The sequence below is a fragment of the Mycetomoellerius zeteki genome, unplaced genomic scaffold (assembly GCF_001594055.1).
Source record: "Mycetomoellerius zeteki isolate Tzet28-1 unplaced genomic scaffold, Tzet1.0 scaffold114, whole genome shotgun sequence".
NCBI classification, from domain to species: Eukaryota; Metazoa; Arthropoda; class Insecta; order Hymenoptera; family Formicidae; genus Mycetomoellerius; species Mycetomoellerius zeteki.
In genome coordinates, this window is record NW_017256062.1 from 1,355,800 (window position 1) to 1,374,812 (window position 19,013).

A 19,013-nucleotide genomic window follows, 5' to 3' on the forward strand; every position below is an offset into this window, starting at 1 on the left:
AATTATTTCTCTTAATTGAGGCTATGCAAATTAGAATAAAATTTATATACATATGTATATAAAGGACCCCGCACTAATCCTGTATAAAATTAGGTTTCGGTTAAATCAAACAGTTTTCTCATATGTTATAGCTTATGACCTGCTAAACAAAACCTATAAGTTTTAGCGAAAAAAAAAAATGAACAGTTTTCGTGTTTGATTCACCTAAAGTTGCTGACATTCCATGAAATGCTCAATAATTTCTAAACGGCTGACCTAAAATGGATAAAATTATAGTGTTTTGAAAAGGTCTCAACAAGGACTATAAGAAAATGAAAATATTAAAATATATTTAAATAATTTCAAGAATATATCAAAGGAGAGAGAGAATGTTAGATGGTTGTGGCAGATTTTGTATATAAAGATGATTACCCTTGCTAAAGCAATTAACATTTTTCTGTAGGAATTAACATCTAAACATTTCTGAGACTCAAACGACGATGTTTTCAGAGCTTTGCGCGTTGCTTCGTCGAAGAAACACACTGTAATTGTTATATTAATTGAAGCCTTAATTATGCGCAACGATGCGCTATTCGTTATTCGGTTTTTTTTCTTATCCTGTCTAATATTCTATGGTAAAGAGCTACAACGTCACGCAAATGCATTGGTAGCTATATATAAAGTATAATACAAGTAATTTGCAGTTACTGTGCCCTTCGTGTAACGCGAAGCAACGAAACAGCCGTTGTTTCCCAAACGTGAATGTCGGTTATCTTGTTAATTTTCTCCTTCTAATGTTTGTAAAATGGCCCAATTACATTAAATAAATTACGTTTCTAATTCTTTCTTCTTTTACCAAACCTCGCGTATCGTCGCAGTTCGGAAAAAAAATGATTTCTCTTAAAATATTTTATGCGCGCGATTAAATGCTAATAAATAATACATTACGTGAGTATATCGCTTAAATCAGTCTGTATTGAAATTGTGTAACAATATTAGAGATTCCAACATTTCATATCTTAAACAAGTATATATTCATAAAAAATTGTAAGAAAAATGTTTCAAGGCATAAAACATTTATAAATTGATATTTAAAAGTGAGAGAGAGAGAGAGAGAGAGAAAATCATTTATCGCTCACCTGTTCGACCCACAGGTTCGTCGTCATAATCTGATTCTTCAAATTCTGTAACAAAAATTGTTCTTTTAATAAACATAAACTGCATATATTTTTTAATTATACAATCCATAATTAATTATCCGTTAAAATCTACAATTTCTATTTCTATAATTTATTCTAACTACTTTTTAATTTAATTCAATATATATTTTTAAAAATATTTATATTATTAATTTAATTTATATATATTAAACTTTGTTCTAATTCTTCATTATACATCTACACATTTCTTGATAAATTTACGTAATCTTCAATGCAATTAAGAATTTTTAATTTCTTTTAAATTTATTTACTTTCAATAATAGGGGATGACGTTAATTATGATTATATAAGAAGTAAATCATTTGATGTCCTCTGAATTCGTTTAACTTCCAAAAACAGTTCCTATAGTTCTATTTGGCAAGCGTTTGGCAACGGGTCTTCTTCACTAGAAAGTGTACGACACTAGTCTTCTTTTTGCATCTGTCAGCCGCAGCGCATTGTAATTTCCGGATTCAACGTCGCCCCTCGACTAATTGGACCTAGCTAACAGTTCGGGCGCATAGATGGAACTTGCAGCCGCAATCCTAGTTATGGACTGCTGGTATGCGATTTTGGACTTTCTGCTATTTCGTGAATCCATGACATTCACAATTCAAACTATACTATACGTGGAATCTATCCATGCCCGCATCTGTTTGCATGTGCGCGCAAATCTAATCCTGATTGAATGCAAACGATGTGTGTCGGAGACAGGTATATTCTCAAATATTTCTGCAACATTTATACAATTGCTGTTGACTTTGAATATGAGATTATTAATTACCTATTAGTAATATCATAGACGCTGCTATCGATATCATAATTAGAGTAGTCACAATTATTGTAGTTATTGATAATTAAAATTTTAATGTCAACATCATTAATTTAATATTATTACTGTATTACCTGGTATTGGAATATTATGAAATTTATAGGTACATTAACTTTCGAACAATAAATTAATTTCTTACTTAATTTAATTATATGAATTACTGTTATTTCCTCGTTGCTCTTTTAATTCCGCAATAATAACTTGCCGCAGAAATTTATCTACGGTCATGAATTCCATCGTGTGTCGAAACAATAAATATATACATTAACGATGTTGGGCGCTTCCGCTATGACATCAATGAGGTGTCCGACAAGGTAATCATCGCAACATAGTCGCATCGAGGGGCCGGTATTGAATGGATATTCACTCTGGGATGAGTTATCCTCCGCGATAGGAAGGCGGATTGCATTCATATGTAAATGTAATAATACCAATATAGCTTTAGTCTGCACGAATCTCGGATGTAAATGTATCTAACGAAGATCGGATATATTACCGTGGTGCTATCAAGAAGCGTTGATGTGGCTTTACGTGGAAAATGTAATTTGGTTTTTTATCTCTATAATTATAATTATATAATGATATTCGTTGAAACTTATTAAAAGGAAATATGGTAACAAAACAGAATAATATGAAAAGATCATTTTCTTTTTAATTAATCGCATTATGTCTGTATTTGTTTCATCATTGTTTTTATAAATGATAAATTATACGTATTATACTTCTCTAATATGCTTTATCCTTGATCTTTCATATTTTTAAATTAAAAATGCGTCGCTAACAAGAACATTTATTTTTCTAATGAAAGAAAACGGTGTTACTTTTTGTACAAATATTATTTCCTTTTTTCTTTCAATGTTTCGTATATAACAATTATCAGATTAATTGTTACTTACGTGACTCCGTCGAATCGATTGAATTATTGCGAGATTATAGAGCTCATCGGGCGACAAGCATTATCGCGATTATAGGGGCAAAGGCTAATTAATTCGTACGTATTCGATATACACGCACGTGTTCGCCAATTCGCTTGAAATTAATGTCATGTCGATTGTAACCACGGAAAGCGGAAAACTCGCATGTCGGTTTGTACGAATTTCCGCGTCGATGTGAGACTGCACTTGTCGATCTGAATAATCAATTTTGACACTTGACAGTGTCGAATGCAACGACGACAATAATATCTAATAATAACAATAATCTCATGCTTCTTAGCGATTTAATAATATAATGTATACTACACTAAAAAAATTTTGTTCATTTTTGATCCAATGAATGATTGTTAACCAATATCCGACTTAATGTCCGACTTAGGCCCGTTTCTACCAATGTAGATTAACTTCAATCTCAGTTCAACTTATTCTTTATCTTTTTCTAATTCTCAAAACTGGAAAAAGATGAAGAGTTAGTTAAACCGAGATTAAAATTAAATTATATTGGCAGAAAGGGGTCTTAATGTAATTAATTCATTGATACAATAAAACTGGATTAATTTATACAACTATATATTCATTCTTGCAATGAATTCTAGGAATAGTTTTATATTCTAAATCATTATGAGAATTCATTGGACAAATTTTCATTATTTTTTCATAATTCAATGAATATTTTATTGTATTTACGACCAGTTTTGGTTCAGTGTAATATTTGTATAACAATGCAATAATGACAAATCCAATACAATAACACAGTAACTATTGAAATCGTTATTTTGTATTGCCAATCATTAATGATAAGTGATAACGTAGTTTGACTTATGATATTATTAATTAATTAATTTCCATTAATAATATAATGGCACAATAGTAGCAGTTGCTCATTATTGAAATTAACCAATACGCGAATCAGCTACGACGTGAACTATTTGAAAAGTAGCAGAGAGTAACTTCGAATTGTTCTGCATCAATACCACGACATTCACGACATATTGCCAATTACGAGCAGAGTGAAAGGTAATTAGCAAATTACTTTATGTTTAATTAAACTCTGATTGCGGTGTAGCATACGATACGTCGATGTGCCATATGATCGCGCGAATGTACCATTAGAGCGAACGCGCAATATGTTAATTGATTTGAACATACGTGGCGGGTTTCAATACATAGGTGGATATTAGATTCATTGTGCTGTTCATGCGAATCGTAAATTAAAAATTCCTATCGAGTTTCCGTACTTGAACGCAAGAGTCTCCGCGTGTCGCAATCGATCGTTCCTAATTAATTCTCGCGCAATGCGGTAATAGAATTAGCTAGTTATAGTTCAGGAAAGGATGGATTACTTTTGTTTTTTAAAATGATAACGATAAAGATAATAATTATTGTGCAAAAGATACTCGATCGTGATCTTGGAGAGATAAGAAATGAAGATACCACAGTTTGTCATTTATCAATATTGTTAAATTAATTATTTATTAAGGAACATCGAATAATGTTTGTGTAATGTTTGCATCAACTATATTTATCATATATTCATCGATATATTCAAACTTAATTTTCTAAAAGCTTTGTATATTCTAAAAATTCTATCTTTTTGTAGTCAATATATTGGTTGAAGTTATTTATATTTGTCGTTTATTAGAAGATTTATATTAATATTAGGGGAAGATCACCGATACCGACATATCATTTGTTTTTAGACAATGGGCGAGTTCAAAACGGCAAAGCGGCTAGGCATGCTTATCGAGCAATTGAATATGATTGATTGGATCTATAAGTAATAACCAATTATGTTTATTTGCTCGGCGAGCAGGCTAGCCGCTTGAACGCCCAATATTTCTTAAACAAAAGGTAAAAATACAACTTCAAAAACATAAATACAAACTAAAAAGTGTCTTCTATCAGATAGATAAGCAGTTTTTTTTATAATACTGTTTGCAATTTTGCAATAATTAAGTTTTTCGTAAGTTATGCAAAAATGAGTGTCTGACAAAATGGGCTTTAAAATTGACATAGTAGCCAACATTCCTATTTTATAAATAAAGATATATATATCCTATTCTGTGAAGAAAACTAATTTATGAAACTATAAACATTTAAAATGATATAATATTATCAATAATACAGTCACTATTATTTTAATTACGCAACTTGCAAAAGAACACCGTAAGAATTTTCTTCTCGGATTCATAGAATTTGTTTTTAGCTGATTTGATATAGAAATAAGCCACAAATATATGAATTATGAGTTTGTACTTCTTTAATTAGCTAAACAGATCACGTTTTTATTAGTATTAATAAGGTGCAAAGGTTAGTTCTAAGAAATAAGGGAATGTCGCTTTAGGAGATCTGTCAGTATCGATGATCTTCTTCTACTATTAAATAATAATAAATCTATTAAAAATATATATATTTTAGAAAATCCATTTAAAAGTCTAATCCTCCTCCGTCTTTTTGCGAATTTGTTCAAGTATAAACATGCTTGTCCTATCTTTAGAGCTATCTCTTGAAGCGATATTGCAAACGGATTGTAGCTGTAAGAGGCATAATCATAAGAAAAGTAACAAGCGTTGTATAAGAAAAGGCAGATTTAATTTGTATCGTTCTTCGAAGATATTATATCGATTTAGTGCGATTTAAAACTTGGTAGTAGATAAGTTTTGTACCTGCTCGAAGTTTTCAACAGAAGAATGATAAGAAAAGAAATAAAATTCAGAATTGAAGTTTTTTAACGTTAGTTTTTTCAATCAGTAAGTAAGCAAATTGTTTTGTAACATTACAAACAAGGATGTCGGTTTTAAATATAAATTAAATTGAAAGGACTTGAGAAAGAAGAGTATATTTCATATACGTATAAAATTTACGCATATAGAAAAAGAACTGTAAATTATATTTTAATGAATTTATATTCTTTCTAAATGTAAAATATTAATTAGATTGAACATATTTGTATAGGTATCCTGCGTCAGAATATTGAATTCTGGCACAAAATCCGGAATTAATCGGTGACCGTAAGTCAAACGAACGACAAATGTTATGAAGTTGACAGGATGACAAAGAACGAATATAGCAAAATGTTCAGGCTCTCGAGAATAATTTCTTCATTTCTGATGTCGTAAATCAAGATGACCGATTGAAGTGGGATTAGAGTGGCAAAAATAGATGTATGCTCGGGACGGCTGGCGAGAGATGAATAATGCTCTGTTTTCCGGCGTTGAATATTTAAGATTGTTGAATATTCACGAAACGCGTGAAGCGTTTCTGTGTTATAATATGAATTTACGTGAAGCATAATTTTTGCTCATAATAGGAACACCTTGAATATATCAATTGTGTAAATGATTCGGAGGATTGCAATTATCAAATCTGAAACTCTTGTGACGTAGCTTAAGCTTGAATTTAATTTTTAATTGAACATATAAATGTTAAATAAATCCTTTATAAGTTTTTTTTATCACTTGTAATCGCCGACGAATGGCAGATAATATTCAATCTGCTGTTTTATAGCAATTAGATATCTATATTTATTTACACATGTTTCAGAACAGATAAATTTATTAGAACATATATTACTTTTAAACATTTATCGAGTATGCTCATAAAAAAACTAATGTGTTTCACATATGTATAACATATCACATTAATGAAATCCGATGCATATCGTACAGTACCGAGCTGCGACTGACGTGAATTTGACATGCGCTATTTAAACGCTCCGCCAGTAATGTGATCCTCTAAATGCATTAAACCGCAATAATTAAAAGGCATGCTGACGATCGATGCATTTACGAATATCGATCGATGTTTAATCTAATTTCTTTTTAATAATGCAACAGATGTTGGAAACGAGTAAAGAGATTGCCATATAATATTATTCCACGCACTTAATAAAATATTTTACATCACTACGAGATTATATTACGTACCATTTATGTTTTGTTAAAAGACTTGTATAAAAATATTATAGCATTAATTTACTAATTCTTCAAAACGCCTTTAACGTTATTATTTATTGATATTTATATTTATTTGATAATTATATAATATATATATACTTAAGAATTGTTTTAAGGAACACTATTTAAATGCTAGAAAGAAATATTTCATTAGGAACTCGATATTCCGAAAAAAAGCTTTAGGGTCAAGAAGGAAAGCCCGTTTATTTAAAAGTTGTGGTGAAAACGGCGTATAAAATCCGCTCGATACTTTTAGGCCTCTCGAGGCTTTTTCGCGATTCTTATACTGCTTTTAGTTTCTATACGATATTCGCGCGGTGAGTACAGAATGCTAAATTTTACGCTGTAAATTCAAGCGCGCGGTTCTAAACCATTTTATTAATGACATGCAGAGAGATATTTTGCGTATCGTTTACACAGAAAAATATTTTATAATTACTTTACACTCATTAGAGTGTGTTGTATTATTTACACAATATACGTTTTATTAAAAAAGTGTTATATTAAAATATTATAACAATAATTTTTCGAGATGCCTTTAATATTATTATATAGTATATTAATTTTTATTATATATTTGACACAAAAGAGTCTCTTGTTTAAAATACATTTTTAAAATACACTTACAATTAGCAGATTTAAAACTGGAAATTACTTTTAGAAAATTGGAATTTACTTTTTTAGAATTTCTGATTAGTATGGGCGAGGGGATAACCACTAACTGAAACATTGTCCCACAGATTATATGTTTTCATATGATTTCATCTGACTACAAATAATTTTTTTCACTACATATGAAGTTATTTGATAAAATATATGATTTTATTTAATATTATACAATGATTTCTCGTGGTTGCATATGTAATTAATATGTAAAATAAAAATAAAATTGGATTATGCATTTAGGGATTTCATATGAATTTTATAATGATTTCGAGGACTCTGTCCCACGATTACATGTGATTACCTCCTTGAGTATGGGTCATTTAAAACAAAATTATTACGTTATGGATGGATCGCAGAATAAAATTAAAATATTTAAGTCGCAATTATTTATAAACGATAATTATCTATTCTTTTAGCACATATTTCATCATCTTCTTGATATATCTTAGTGAAGTCTGAAAAATGCATAATATATTGTTACTAAATCGCACATAAAAGTAAATTAATCGTTGCATGACAAAATAATATTTATTTTACACTTGCATATATGATTTGCCTGCAGTCGCAAATTGTTGCATATGAATAACGTAAACTAAATGTCGCGATACAAACGCATAAAACCAGAAAGCTAAATTCGCGACGGAAAGACTTCCGCCATACTGTGTAGTTGTCACTTGCAATTATTATTAGACAGTAATTAATTGCTCTTGTAAATAGTAGGCAATTAATAAATCTCTTAATCCCACAATTAAAAATAATTATTAAATATATAATTGTTATTTATATTAGTTAATTACATAATTGTTACTTAAATTAGTTAATTATATTAATTGTTACTTGAACTAGTTAATTATATTAATCGTTATTTAGAATGTTAATAATTTATATAACAGGAGCAGTGTTTCCACTCAAGAAATTTGAAATTTCCCTTTTTTTCTTCGCTCTTCTTCTCTCTATCTTAAAATTTCCTTTATTTTTTCTCTTAAAAAATTTATCTTAAATTATTTTAAGAGCTCAGGGGTTTTCGAAAATTCTTTATTATTTTAATAACGAATTTTAAAAATTTTATTTAAAAAAACATTTACTTTATTTTCCATAATTAATTGTAATGTCATCAGCCTCGATGACATTATTAAACGAATACTGTTTTAATTCAAAGAAAAAACAGATTAGATCTTGTGTTTAATATTTATTAAGAACATTTTTTAGCGAACAATAATAAATAAGTGATAAATAGCAAACATTTAAAAACAAAATTATTATTAAAAAAATAATAATTTCAATAATCATTGTCAAATATATCATTGCCAAATAATTATTGTCAAAAAATAATCAAGCCATTGCGGTATTTTATCAACGTAGTGACTTTAGGTCAATCTGATTGCCAACTCTACAACTGCGTGTTCCGATATAGCCTAATATTACATTTGTCATACGACAAGCATTTCAAGCTTATTGATTGGCTATAAGAAAGAGAAGTTATCGGACCTCTCTGTCCTATAGCCAAACAATGAACTTAAAATCTTTGTCGTACGACAAATGTAATATTGGCCCTAGGGCTAGGATGCTATTTCATTCGTGCTTTTTTGTCGTACGACAACTGTATGCAGGACAGAAGCCAATATTACATGCGTCCGTTTTTTTTTGTACGACAAGCTTTTCGAGCTCGTTGATTGGCTGCAGGACAAAGAGATTCTCGGATCTCTTTGTCCTGTAGCCAATCAATAGGCTTGAAAAATTTGTCGTATGACAAAAACGCACAAATGAAATAGCGGCCGTACACTGCCAGTACTGAAAATCTACAGTAGATCTGTTCGCGTTGCTTGAGATCCCCAAAAATTTTTGCACAAAATGAAATGAACGTATATTTGGATGTTAAAACGATAGAAAGCGAAGATACTGAGTGCAAAAAGTGCAAACAACGCAAACAAACTTAGTATAATGTGAAATATAGATTTTCAGTACTGGCAGTGCATACAGGAAATGGCCTCTACTATCGAATTGGCACTTTCTTAAAAAAAGGACAATCTTTATTTTTTTTACATTTTTGGGAAATTTTCCCTCGTTTTTCCCTTTTCCTTTTTGTGCCCTCAAAGGTTTAAAAATTTACAAAAGGGAAATTTTCCCTCAAACTATGAACAAAAGACAAATTAGGAAAATTGTTAAATGCAGATGACATAGTATCAATTCATGTGTCAAACTAGAGTTATATTCGCTTTTCATCACAAATCGCAATCATACGCCAATCATAATTGAATATCCAATTCGTATTAGCAACTTTCAGTGTAGTCACATTTTTATCTCGCTGCTCCTATATACGACTAAGAGAAATTTACATATTTATGAGTAAATCCCAGTCTTCATAGAACGCTTTCGAGAAACGCGCCCTTCCTGTTTATACGTGTACATACGAGTACACTTGACTGAGTGCTCGTCTGGTAAAGTTACAAGCGAGTGAGCTCGCTATTACTTGCGAGAGTTACCCGTCAGTTTCATTGCTTATACTTATGCATATTTAATTACATCATAAGACTGGACTGAGCGACGAAAGTTAAAGTGAACAGCCTTTCCAAATTTATATAATTCTATTCATAGTTAAGCTTTATTCCTTGCCTAAATATAGTGCGGGATTTGATACTAAACTCTGATAACTTCTTGTTCTTCAATTTTTACTTCTTAAGAGTTCTTTAATTTAATTTTAATTAGTCGTCCTAATTTTATGCATTAAATTTTATATGTTCATAAGAAGTGTTTTAGTGTGTATCGTTGTTAATCATAATTGCGAGCAAACACAATGTTGTAGGTGGCACCCACCTACTGATCGTCATTATCATGACCTACTTGACGCTTCTGCATCGACATTAGGGCGCGTCGTAGTACTGAAGAGTATTTAACGCTGATGTTTGCTCGGGATGGTTATCGCGGAGGAATTCCGGTTTTAGAAATGGGGATAAACAGATAGTGTTTGATCAATGAGCAAAAGGAAGTAGGTAGCACGCGAAGAGAGGAGGAAGCACAAAGATGAGGGTGTCTTCAAAAAGGTTAAAAGAAACAATATCAGTTCTTTGGGAATATTACAAGAAAAACTACTCAACTACTCTTATGTGTCAACTGTGATACTGGCAATAATTCGACTACTTAATTGTTATATAAGGAGAAATAATTCCGTACAATAAAACAATATAAATTGTTCTAAAATATCAATGTTGCAACCAACTTGGCAACTCGTCACTAGATACTATGTAAAAAAAATTAAAAATTGCGATACTATCCCGTAACGAGTTAATAGTTTTGCAAAAATTATTGCAGTTAATTTCAAGTTAGATTATGTCAGCGGCAAATAGCGCTAGGAAGAACGCTAGATATTTAGGATCGATCAAGGGTGGAAGATTAATGAAGATCGAAGTCACTGATATATATTAGCAAGCGTGCTAGACAGCTTCTTGCCGTAATTTCACATTCCTGAGCGACGGAGGCGAAACGATGAGATTCATTATGATTTCCATCATCTGTCGTCTGACTCTCGTCTTCGTCCCTTAGACAGCTCGATTAAGCCCAGCATGATCGTGTCAATCTCGTTGACTCGTCTCTAATTACGTTACGTTTCCACAATTATGGGTTCTCATACATAATATTACTTTTCCGTTAATAGCGATCCAAGGAGAAGGAGACAGAGAGAGAGAGAGAGAGAGAGAGAGAGAGAGAACTCTTACGTGTCAATAATTTTTAATTATACAGGATGCTTCGAATTTAAATGGCCCAACTTCGGGAACGTGTAGAGGATCTTACTAAAAGACTTTTTTTTTAATTTAACGGTTCTTTACACGCCCTCGAAGAGTTTGACTATTTAAATTCAGGATACTCTGTATAACTCAAACCGTTCGAAATATACCCGTATCACCGTATACCCCATTCTGTAACAAACGTACGAGTACTTCGTCAAATATTGGAATTCACCCCTATACATTCATAAGGACATTTTCTACCCTTAAGACGGTTTTTGAGCAGATATAAAAAAATACGTGTCAGATATTTTTCAATATACTACATGTGTGCACAGTCTCAGAAAAATCGGCGTATGGCAGTGTTACTTGTAAAATAAATTCTAACGAGATTACAATTTCTTTTTAATAAATAGAGGAAACCCTCTCTCTCTCTCTCTCTCAACTACATGAGTGAGTCATTTGGATCTGGGTGAAAATTTTAGTCTACCGCTATTTTTGTACGATTAATATTGCAAAGTTGAAGTGAAGAGATAAAAAAAACTTGGAATCTTTTTTTGTCGATTGTCGTGATGCAATTGTTTCGTTGTTGTCTTAACGCTAATTATAATGCAAAGTTTGGCTTGGGCGACACGGACCCGTCGAATGTAAATTCGATAGATTTTTACCGAAAGTGAAAATTTGTTTTTAGTAAATGCCTGTTTATTAGTGCTGTATTTAGGTATCTACATATATGTTGTCTTCTTATAATTAAAACATATATTCATTGTCAAAAAAAGCATTTTTGCGATAGAGGTCTTGGTAAAACGATCCCTCTATTTAATTTTCTCGGAGTTATAAAATCGTGAGTAAATAATGTTAAAATCATTATATATTTAATATAAAATATTTTCATTGCATTTTTTTTTTAAAGAAGAAGCTACTCCACATACCTCCGAGATATCATTTTTCCGAGCACGTATAAAAATGTCCCCACTTGCAAATAATTATTTTTAGGATGAATCAATGTAACGTATTTTTTTTCTTAAAGTTCATGTTTTCTTCTTTTCAAAACATTACTTATTTCTATCTGTATCTTTTTTTATCATAAAGATATGATTTTTTGAAGAAAAACTAATTATTACACTCTTTTCACAAATTGTTCTTTAATATTTTTTGGTATAACAAATCAAACTAACCAAGACTCCTTATAAATCAAAAGAACTAAGAAAGAACATGGGCAATAGGAGTCAAGCGCGGAAGAAGTTGCGCAAATAATACGACTATAAAGTGTAAAACTTCTTTATTTTACTAAACGCGCTTACATGTTTCGGTTCATTTTTGAGCCTTCTTCATATATTTTTTGGCATAAACTTTTTCAATTATTATAAAAACCTTTTTATGTTTTGATATCTCGATTCTATATTTCTATTTCATTCTGGTATTTCATTATAAAAAAAATTCCATTGAGATTTATGATAATTACAAGTCAATCAAAAACGCCGTGGGTAACTTGGACCTAGGCATGTAAATTAAGATTTTAAAACGAGACATGTAATTGAAGGTTAAGAAATTAGAGACGAGAGTTAAGTTCTTCGCCGGATGTTATTATTAGTTCACTACGGTAATTCGACCTAACGTATGCCTTCTGTTGCATTAACCATGCTAAAGTCTAAGTGCATAATCCTGCGTACGACCTGTAATATCGTCGTAGTACCTAAAGGCTGATCAGCGGCTTTCCATTACTACTGGCCCAACCTATATTCATCCATGAGGCCGTAACTACGAGAGTCCGTGTATAAACAGCTGTTAGATATTCATATCGGGAAGCAACATCGTTGCTCTCTCACCACTTTCGTGGATTAAGAGCCACGTTTATCCCTTTTGATGGTTGATGCGCCGCGTATCTTATGCGAAATGATTTTCGTTTACGCAACGGCACGTTCGCGTTTCGAAGTGAGGATTAGATAGGACGAGAATAATTCTCGCTAATCTACGCACTTCATCACTTTGCTGTATTCAAATCTCTAGAGTAAAAGAAACATAAGTCCAGGAATTTATCTTTTTTAGGAGAAGCGTGTGATAGAATAATGTAAATTCATATTTTTCATTTAAAGTAGATAAATAAATATGAATTTCTTTTGTTTATTTTATTAAAAAGTTAGTTGTCTAACATACGAATCATAAGATTTTCTGCTGAGAAAATTATTTATAGGCTAGCAAATAATTCCGTAGCAAATGAAATGAATGATTTTTTAATGCTACCCGGTATTTTTCTGAGCGCAGTTAAACGAGCGAACTTTGATATTTTGTAAGCAAGAAACATTACAATAAGACAAAATAGAAAGTAAAGACTAAGATATAGTATTGTTCTTTTGCATAAAATAAATTTCCCTATGAGAAAATACAGTAAAAAGGTTTCTAAAAGTAATCTGAAGATAGAAACTCTTATTCATCGAACTATATCATTTAAATTATTAATATGCCAATATTACAATGCACATGATATGTGACAAGTTTCTTTTAAATAGTTATGACCAAATGCAACAAAGATATTTTTATAACTTATAAATATGATAAGTTTACATGGAAATACGATGCATATTCCATGATCTTAGCATTTGTGTTCTGTTATTTAAAGAAGCACATCAGCATTTTTCTTCAACTCACTGCTTTAAAAAGAGAGAGCGATATGATTCAATCTAACTTTCTCTTTTTGAATTTTTACCGATATGATAACTTCATAAGTATGCGCGGTTATTCTTATTACATCTATAATTGCAACGAGTATTGATTGATTTTTATTCTTACACATCAGTTAATATAATACTATGACTAAGACTAGTATATGCGCACTAAGACTAGCATATGTACAAGAGAATCAATTAATCAGAATCTTCCCTTTCTTTCCATTTTATGGTAAAGAGGAACTTTGATTGGCTGATTTTTTTATACACTACGCGTTGTGCGTTATGCAAAAATGTGCAACCTTTACGCTGAATTTAAATTTGCATTTCGCATAGATTGAATTTGTTTATAAATAATATAAAGCTTGCGTTCCGATATTCACTGCCAGTGCTGAAAATCTATCAGTGCGCATAACGTATAGGCACTATACATTTTCAATACTGGCGGTGAATATCGGAACACAGTCATAATTTCGACTGTTCTAGAATAAAAATTAATCAAGACACGTTTAATAATTTTCTTCTTTCATTTTTTTCAAAGAAGTTTGTTTACACTCTCCACGACCTGTGTCGGCTCTCATTGACATTATTTTTCTTTTATTGATTTAATTTTTGGAGCCTTTTTCAATTTTAATTGTTCTTTATCAATATATTCTTTAAGACAATTCTTATATGTATGGACTTGAATTTTTGCCCTTACTATATCCTATAGTCTGGTTAAATCGTCAAGAGTTATACATAACTCTTGCGATCGGCTCTGAACTATAGGGTAAAGGGAGTAATTTAGATAGATTAATAGAAATTTTGAAATTGTATAAAAGATTGAAGTCGCATAGTGTATTCAATCAAACATACAAAATTTCATACTCTATTGCATTAATAGTGTAACTATAGAAAGAGCAATTATTAAACATTTTTACTTTTTCACGTTGGTGATTATAAAAAGAAAAAATGTATTCTCATATTAATTTATAATATGATAATATATGATTATAAGTCAGTAATCATTTATATTTATTTATATATTATTTAAAATTAATAAAATTAATCTGATCAATTCATAATATTTTTTAACACTTTTAATTTAAAAACAGTCAAAACTCATAAAACGTATAACCTAACATCAATGCCATACCAATACCAATTACCAGAAACTGATTAAAAATATATGATGGGCTAGTTATAAGGTCCTGATAAGGATCTGCCCGATTAGGCGGAAGATGTTCCGGATGTTACATTAGCCTTTAGAGGTTGGTAGGATTTCCTAATCACCTCATCAGGCATCATAAGGCATCATGGGTATCTTTGCTTGAACCCTGTTAGGACCCATCTACAATTTCTGCTCGGGTATTGTCAAATCGTCAGTACAGAATAGCATGGTCGGTCTAATGATGACGCATGCACTCGAGAGACTCCCGATGAGTTAACCACAAAGCAAATGGCCCGGCCCAATAATTACGTAAATACCGGCATCGTTACCGTAGCACTACGCCTGAGGATGACATACAGGTTCGTTCGGGGATTTTGAAATTTGCACTATTAATGGCTTTGCTACTAAACGTTCGGCACTGCCTTGATTTTAATGATTAATAGAATCAGTTTGGTAATAACCGGTACCATTTGTAAATTATCGAGTTTCTCCTTTATCTATCTTCAAGAATTAATGAGAATTAAAATACTTTCTAGAAAATATTTAAGCTCGAAAATGCAATGTTCGTAAAAAATAATCTGGGATCTGTGTGTGTGATAAGCCGCTATCATAATTGTGTTCATTTAACAATACGTCATATGAAAGACAGATAAGACTTCGTCAATTCTTTTGCTCATTTTACGGTCTAACATTTTGGTCACGAAACAGCCATAAGATTCAGGTGCAAATGAATATCTTTCCGTAAAGTTTCCAAAACTTTCGCGTAGCAGTACGATTTAAGTTGCTGTTATGCAACGCAGGAAACGTTCGCGAAAGTTACACGAGCCAAATATATCGCGGACTACCGTTAACTGTAGCAAGACACGATCTCAAGCCTAATTTGCGGGGTTCATGAATTTAAAATATTTTCCACGTATTATCACGACCAAATTGGCATCTAATTAAATCTTACCGTTCTTGTTCCATAGAAGATTTGAGTGAAAATAAAAATTCTGTTTTTTATTTTTCACACATTCTTCTTTTTTAATTTTTACAATAACACTGAAAAAGGTTTCTCTAAATGAACTTTATTTAAATGGAACATTATGTGGGGACATAAACTTTAAAGAAAATAAAAAATATCCTGTAAAAATTATTATTTTTCACTGATAAATGAAAGAAATATATTTAAATCTATTATTATATATTTTTATTTAATATATTATAATTTTTTTTATAATATATATGTACATATGTAACAAATTTTAATAAAATTATATCGCTTATAAAGAAGAAAATTAATTGTTCGCTATTTAAAAATAAAGTTTTAAAATAAATTTGAAAAGCATTTTATAAAAAAATTTATTTTATGATTACAATCTATTGTTATCACTAATCAATTTGTACGTATGTTTTACTCGTTATTATTACAATTTATGTAATAATAATGTATTTTTATTATTATTTAATATGAAATATGTTTATGACGAGTTTGTAGTCAAGTGCCACTATTACGGCGTCGGAAATAATGCGAATATCCCGAGGAAATTCAATGAAGAGTTGTAGTACGACGGAGAAGTTTTCTCACGGAAGAATCGCGAGTGGAACAGGGTCGAGAGGTGACGCCGCCATTATTGTGCAAATTAAGGAAAATGTAAATTCTTTATCATTTGCATCGCGCGTAATGCCGGGGAATATTCAACGGCGACACGGGACAAAAAGAATTCGTCAGACGATTTCTATGAAAGCAGTCCGAATATTACTAGGGATTTTGCCAGGATATTACGAGATTTTTTGAAGGTAACGCGGCACATTAGTGATGAAGATTTAGAGCGAATACTTAGTATAAATATAAGATCATACGTTTTTTTAACGTACGTAATTTATGTGATGTTGATAATTTAAAATAATAAAAAAGTTATAATGTACACGGAAAAGACGGTTTTGCTGAAATATCTAAAAATTTAGCTAGATACAAATCTGGAAATAATTTTGCTGGACCATCCAAATAATTATGTACGCTCAAGCTGATTGCTAGAATATCTAAACTTTTTGCAGAGTGTTGTTTATCATGCTTGATTTTCTTATATAGTTATTTTAATAATCCAACAAAATTATTCTCAAATAAATATTTAGTCAATCTTTAATTTAAATACTTCAACAAAATTGTTTTTTCCGTGTATATAAGTAAAAATAGAAAAAACATAATACAAATCGTTTTTTCTTATTTTCATAAAGAAAGCTGTTTAAATTACACGTCACATCTTACGATTAAACATCATTATTGTGAGTGATTCTCGATATACTTTCATTAAACTTTTCATTCGAGATCACAATTTTTTCGGGATTCATTACATAGCTTGGGATATTTTGATAAAAATCCAATTTTCAAACTACGAGTACCGCATTTTTGCCGTTTTATCTGGTTTTTCAATTCTGAAATTTATTATCTCGTGTTCGCGTAGTCGTCTTGAAACCACCGATCAATAAGTGGCTTCAATCGATCGTCGTGTTGTTAGCGAGTAAGCTATTCCAATTCCCGTACAGGCTCCATACCGATCTGATTGGGTTGACCTCCGATTTAGGAATGCCAGGAATGTCAGCGGTTAAGGTACTATAGCGCTCATATCCACGGTCTTCACCATCCACGAATTGTTATCTACACGCAGGTCAGCGGTTTAGTGCGGATGAGATCGGGAGTGCGCAATGGTGGATCACTTGTGTCATTAACGCATATCGATACAGATACATGATTCCGGTTTGTTCCGATTGTACCTAGATACGCGTGTGTTCGTTTATTGCATCAAAGAAATTACGTTGCCGATCTAATCCCGATCAGATAACACCGATAATTCGATGCAATTTAGACCTCCAATTTTAGAGGAGTTTCAATCGAACATATATTCATGAACATGCTATATATTGGTATTCGCCAAAGGGCGAATAACTTTACTTAAATCTTTGGATTTGTGTTTGGCTGTGTGTCACAGTTTTGGTTTAAAGATAAGATAGATAAGATAAAAGTATTTTTTCGTAAAAAAAAAAATAATAAATATTCGTAAAACGAGTGACAGGCTTCAAGGAATAAATCGAATCACGTATAATATATCCAAATGTGAGGATCGCCAAATCTCTCTTCGTGCGTTTTAAAATAAATATATTAAAAATCAATTTACAGACGTTTTTCGATCCCAGGTTGGATCCACTTCAGTGTATAATAAAAGTTCGTGTAGTCCAAATTAATTTAAAATATAAATCGACAATATAATCAAGATAGGAACATCGTTAATCTATTGTCCATTATAAAATATTGAAAAACATCATTCTGGAGTATCTCACTGTATACTCAAATTCGGTGAGTTTAAATTTTATATTGAACTCAATTCAACGATGTACCATACACCAATATAAAAATTACATATAAATTGTTATAAGATGTGAGCTCGTGAGAGAGTGACAAGCAAATGAAAGAATTAAAAACGTCTGTAAAATTGATTTTTAATATATTTATTTTAAAACACACGAAGAGAGATTTTGTGGTGGTTCATATTTGGCTTTATTTTATATTACATTATAAGATAAAAGTATATTGCAATTATGATAACATTGCTCAGATTCGTAACAATCTTTCTATTTAGTGTATTGTATTTCTAAAACACTTTGACAAGTTGTTATTTGCTATTTTGTCTCAGCAAAGACGTTAAGATATTTAATCTAAAAACGATTAAAAATGAGAGCTCTTAATTTGCTTCTCTGCAAATTAAGAGCTTCAGAGGCAGAAATAAAATTTTATTCTGCAACGTAGTTACGAATATATTACACTTTAACATTGCAGAATTTTAATTAAAGTGCTTCCTACATTAAGAAATTACTTCTGTTTTTTATTCTTAGATTTTAATGCGCAATAAGTGATATAATAAATACCGAGA

General features: G+C 31.0%; 1 protein-coding gene across 1 annotated transcript in view; it reads right to left on the reverse strand.

Annotated features, from left to right (window-relative positions):
* nAChRalpha4 (nicotinic acetylcholine receptor alpha4) overlaps window positions 1-19,013 on the reverse strand; it is a 197,192-nt gene that overhangs the window by 132,042 nt on the left and 46,137 nt on the right. Inside the window, exon 3 of the mRNA XM_018457315.1 lies at window positions 1,119-1,163. Within this exon, the coding sequence (XP_018312817.1) occupies window positions 1,119-1,163 (45 nt within the window). The remainder of the gene's footprint in view (window positions 1-1,118; window positions 1,164-19,013) is intronic.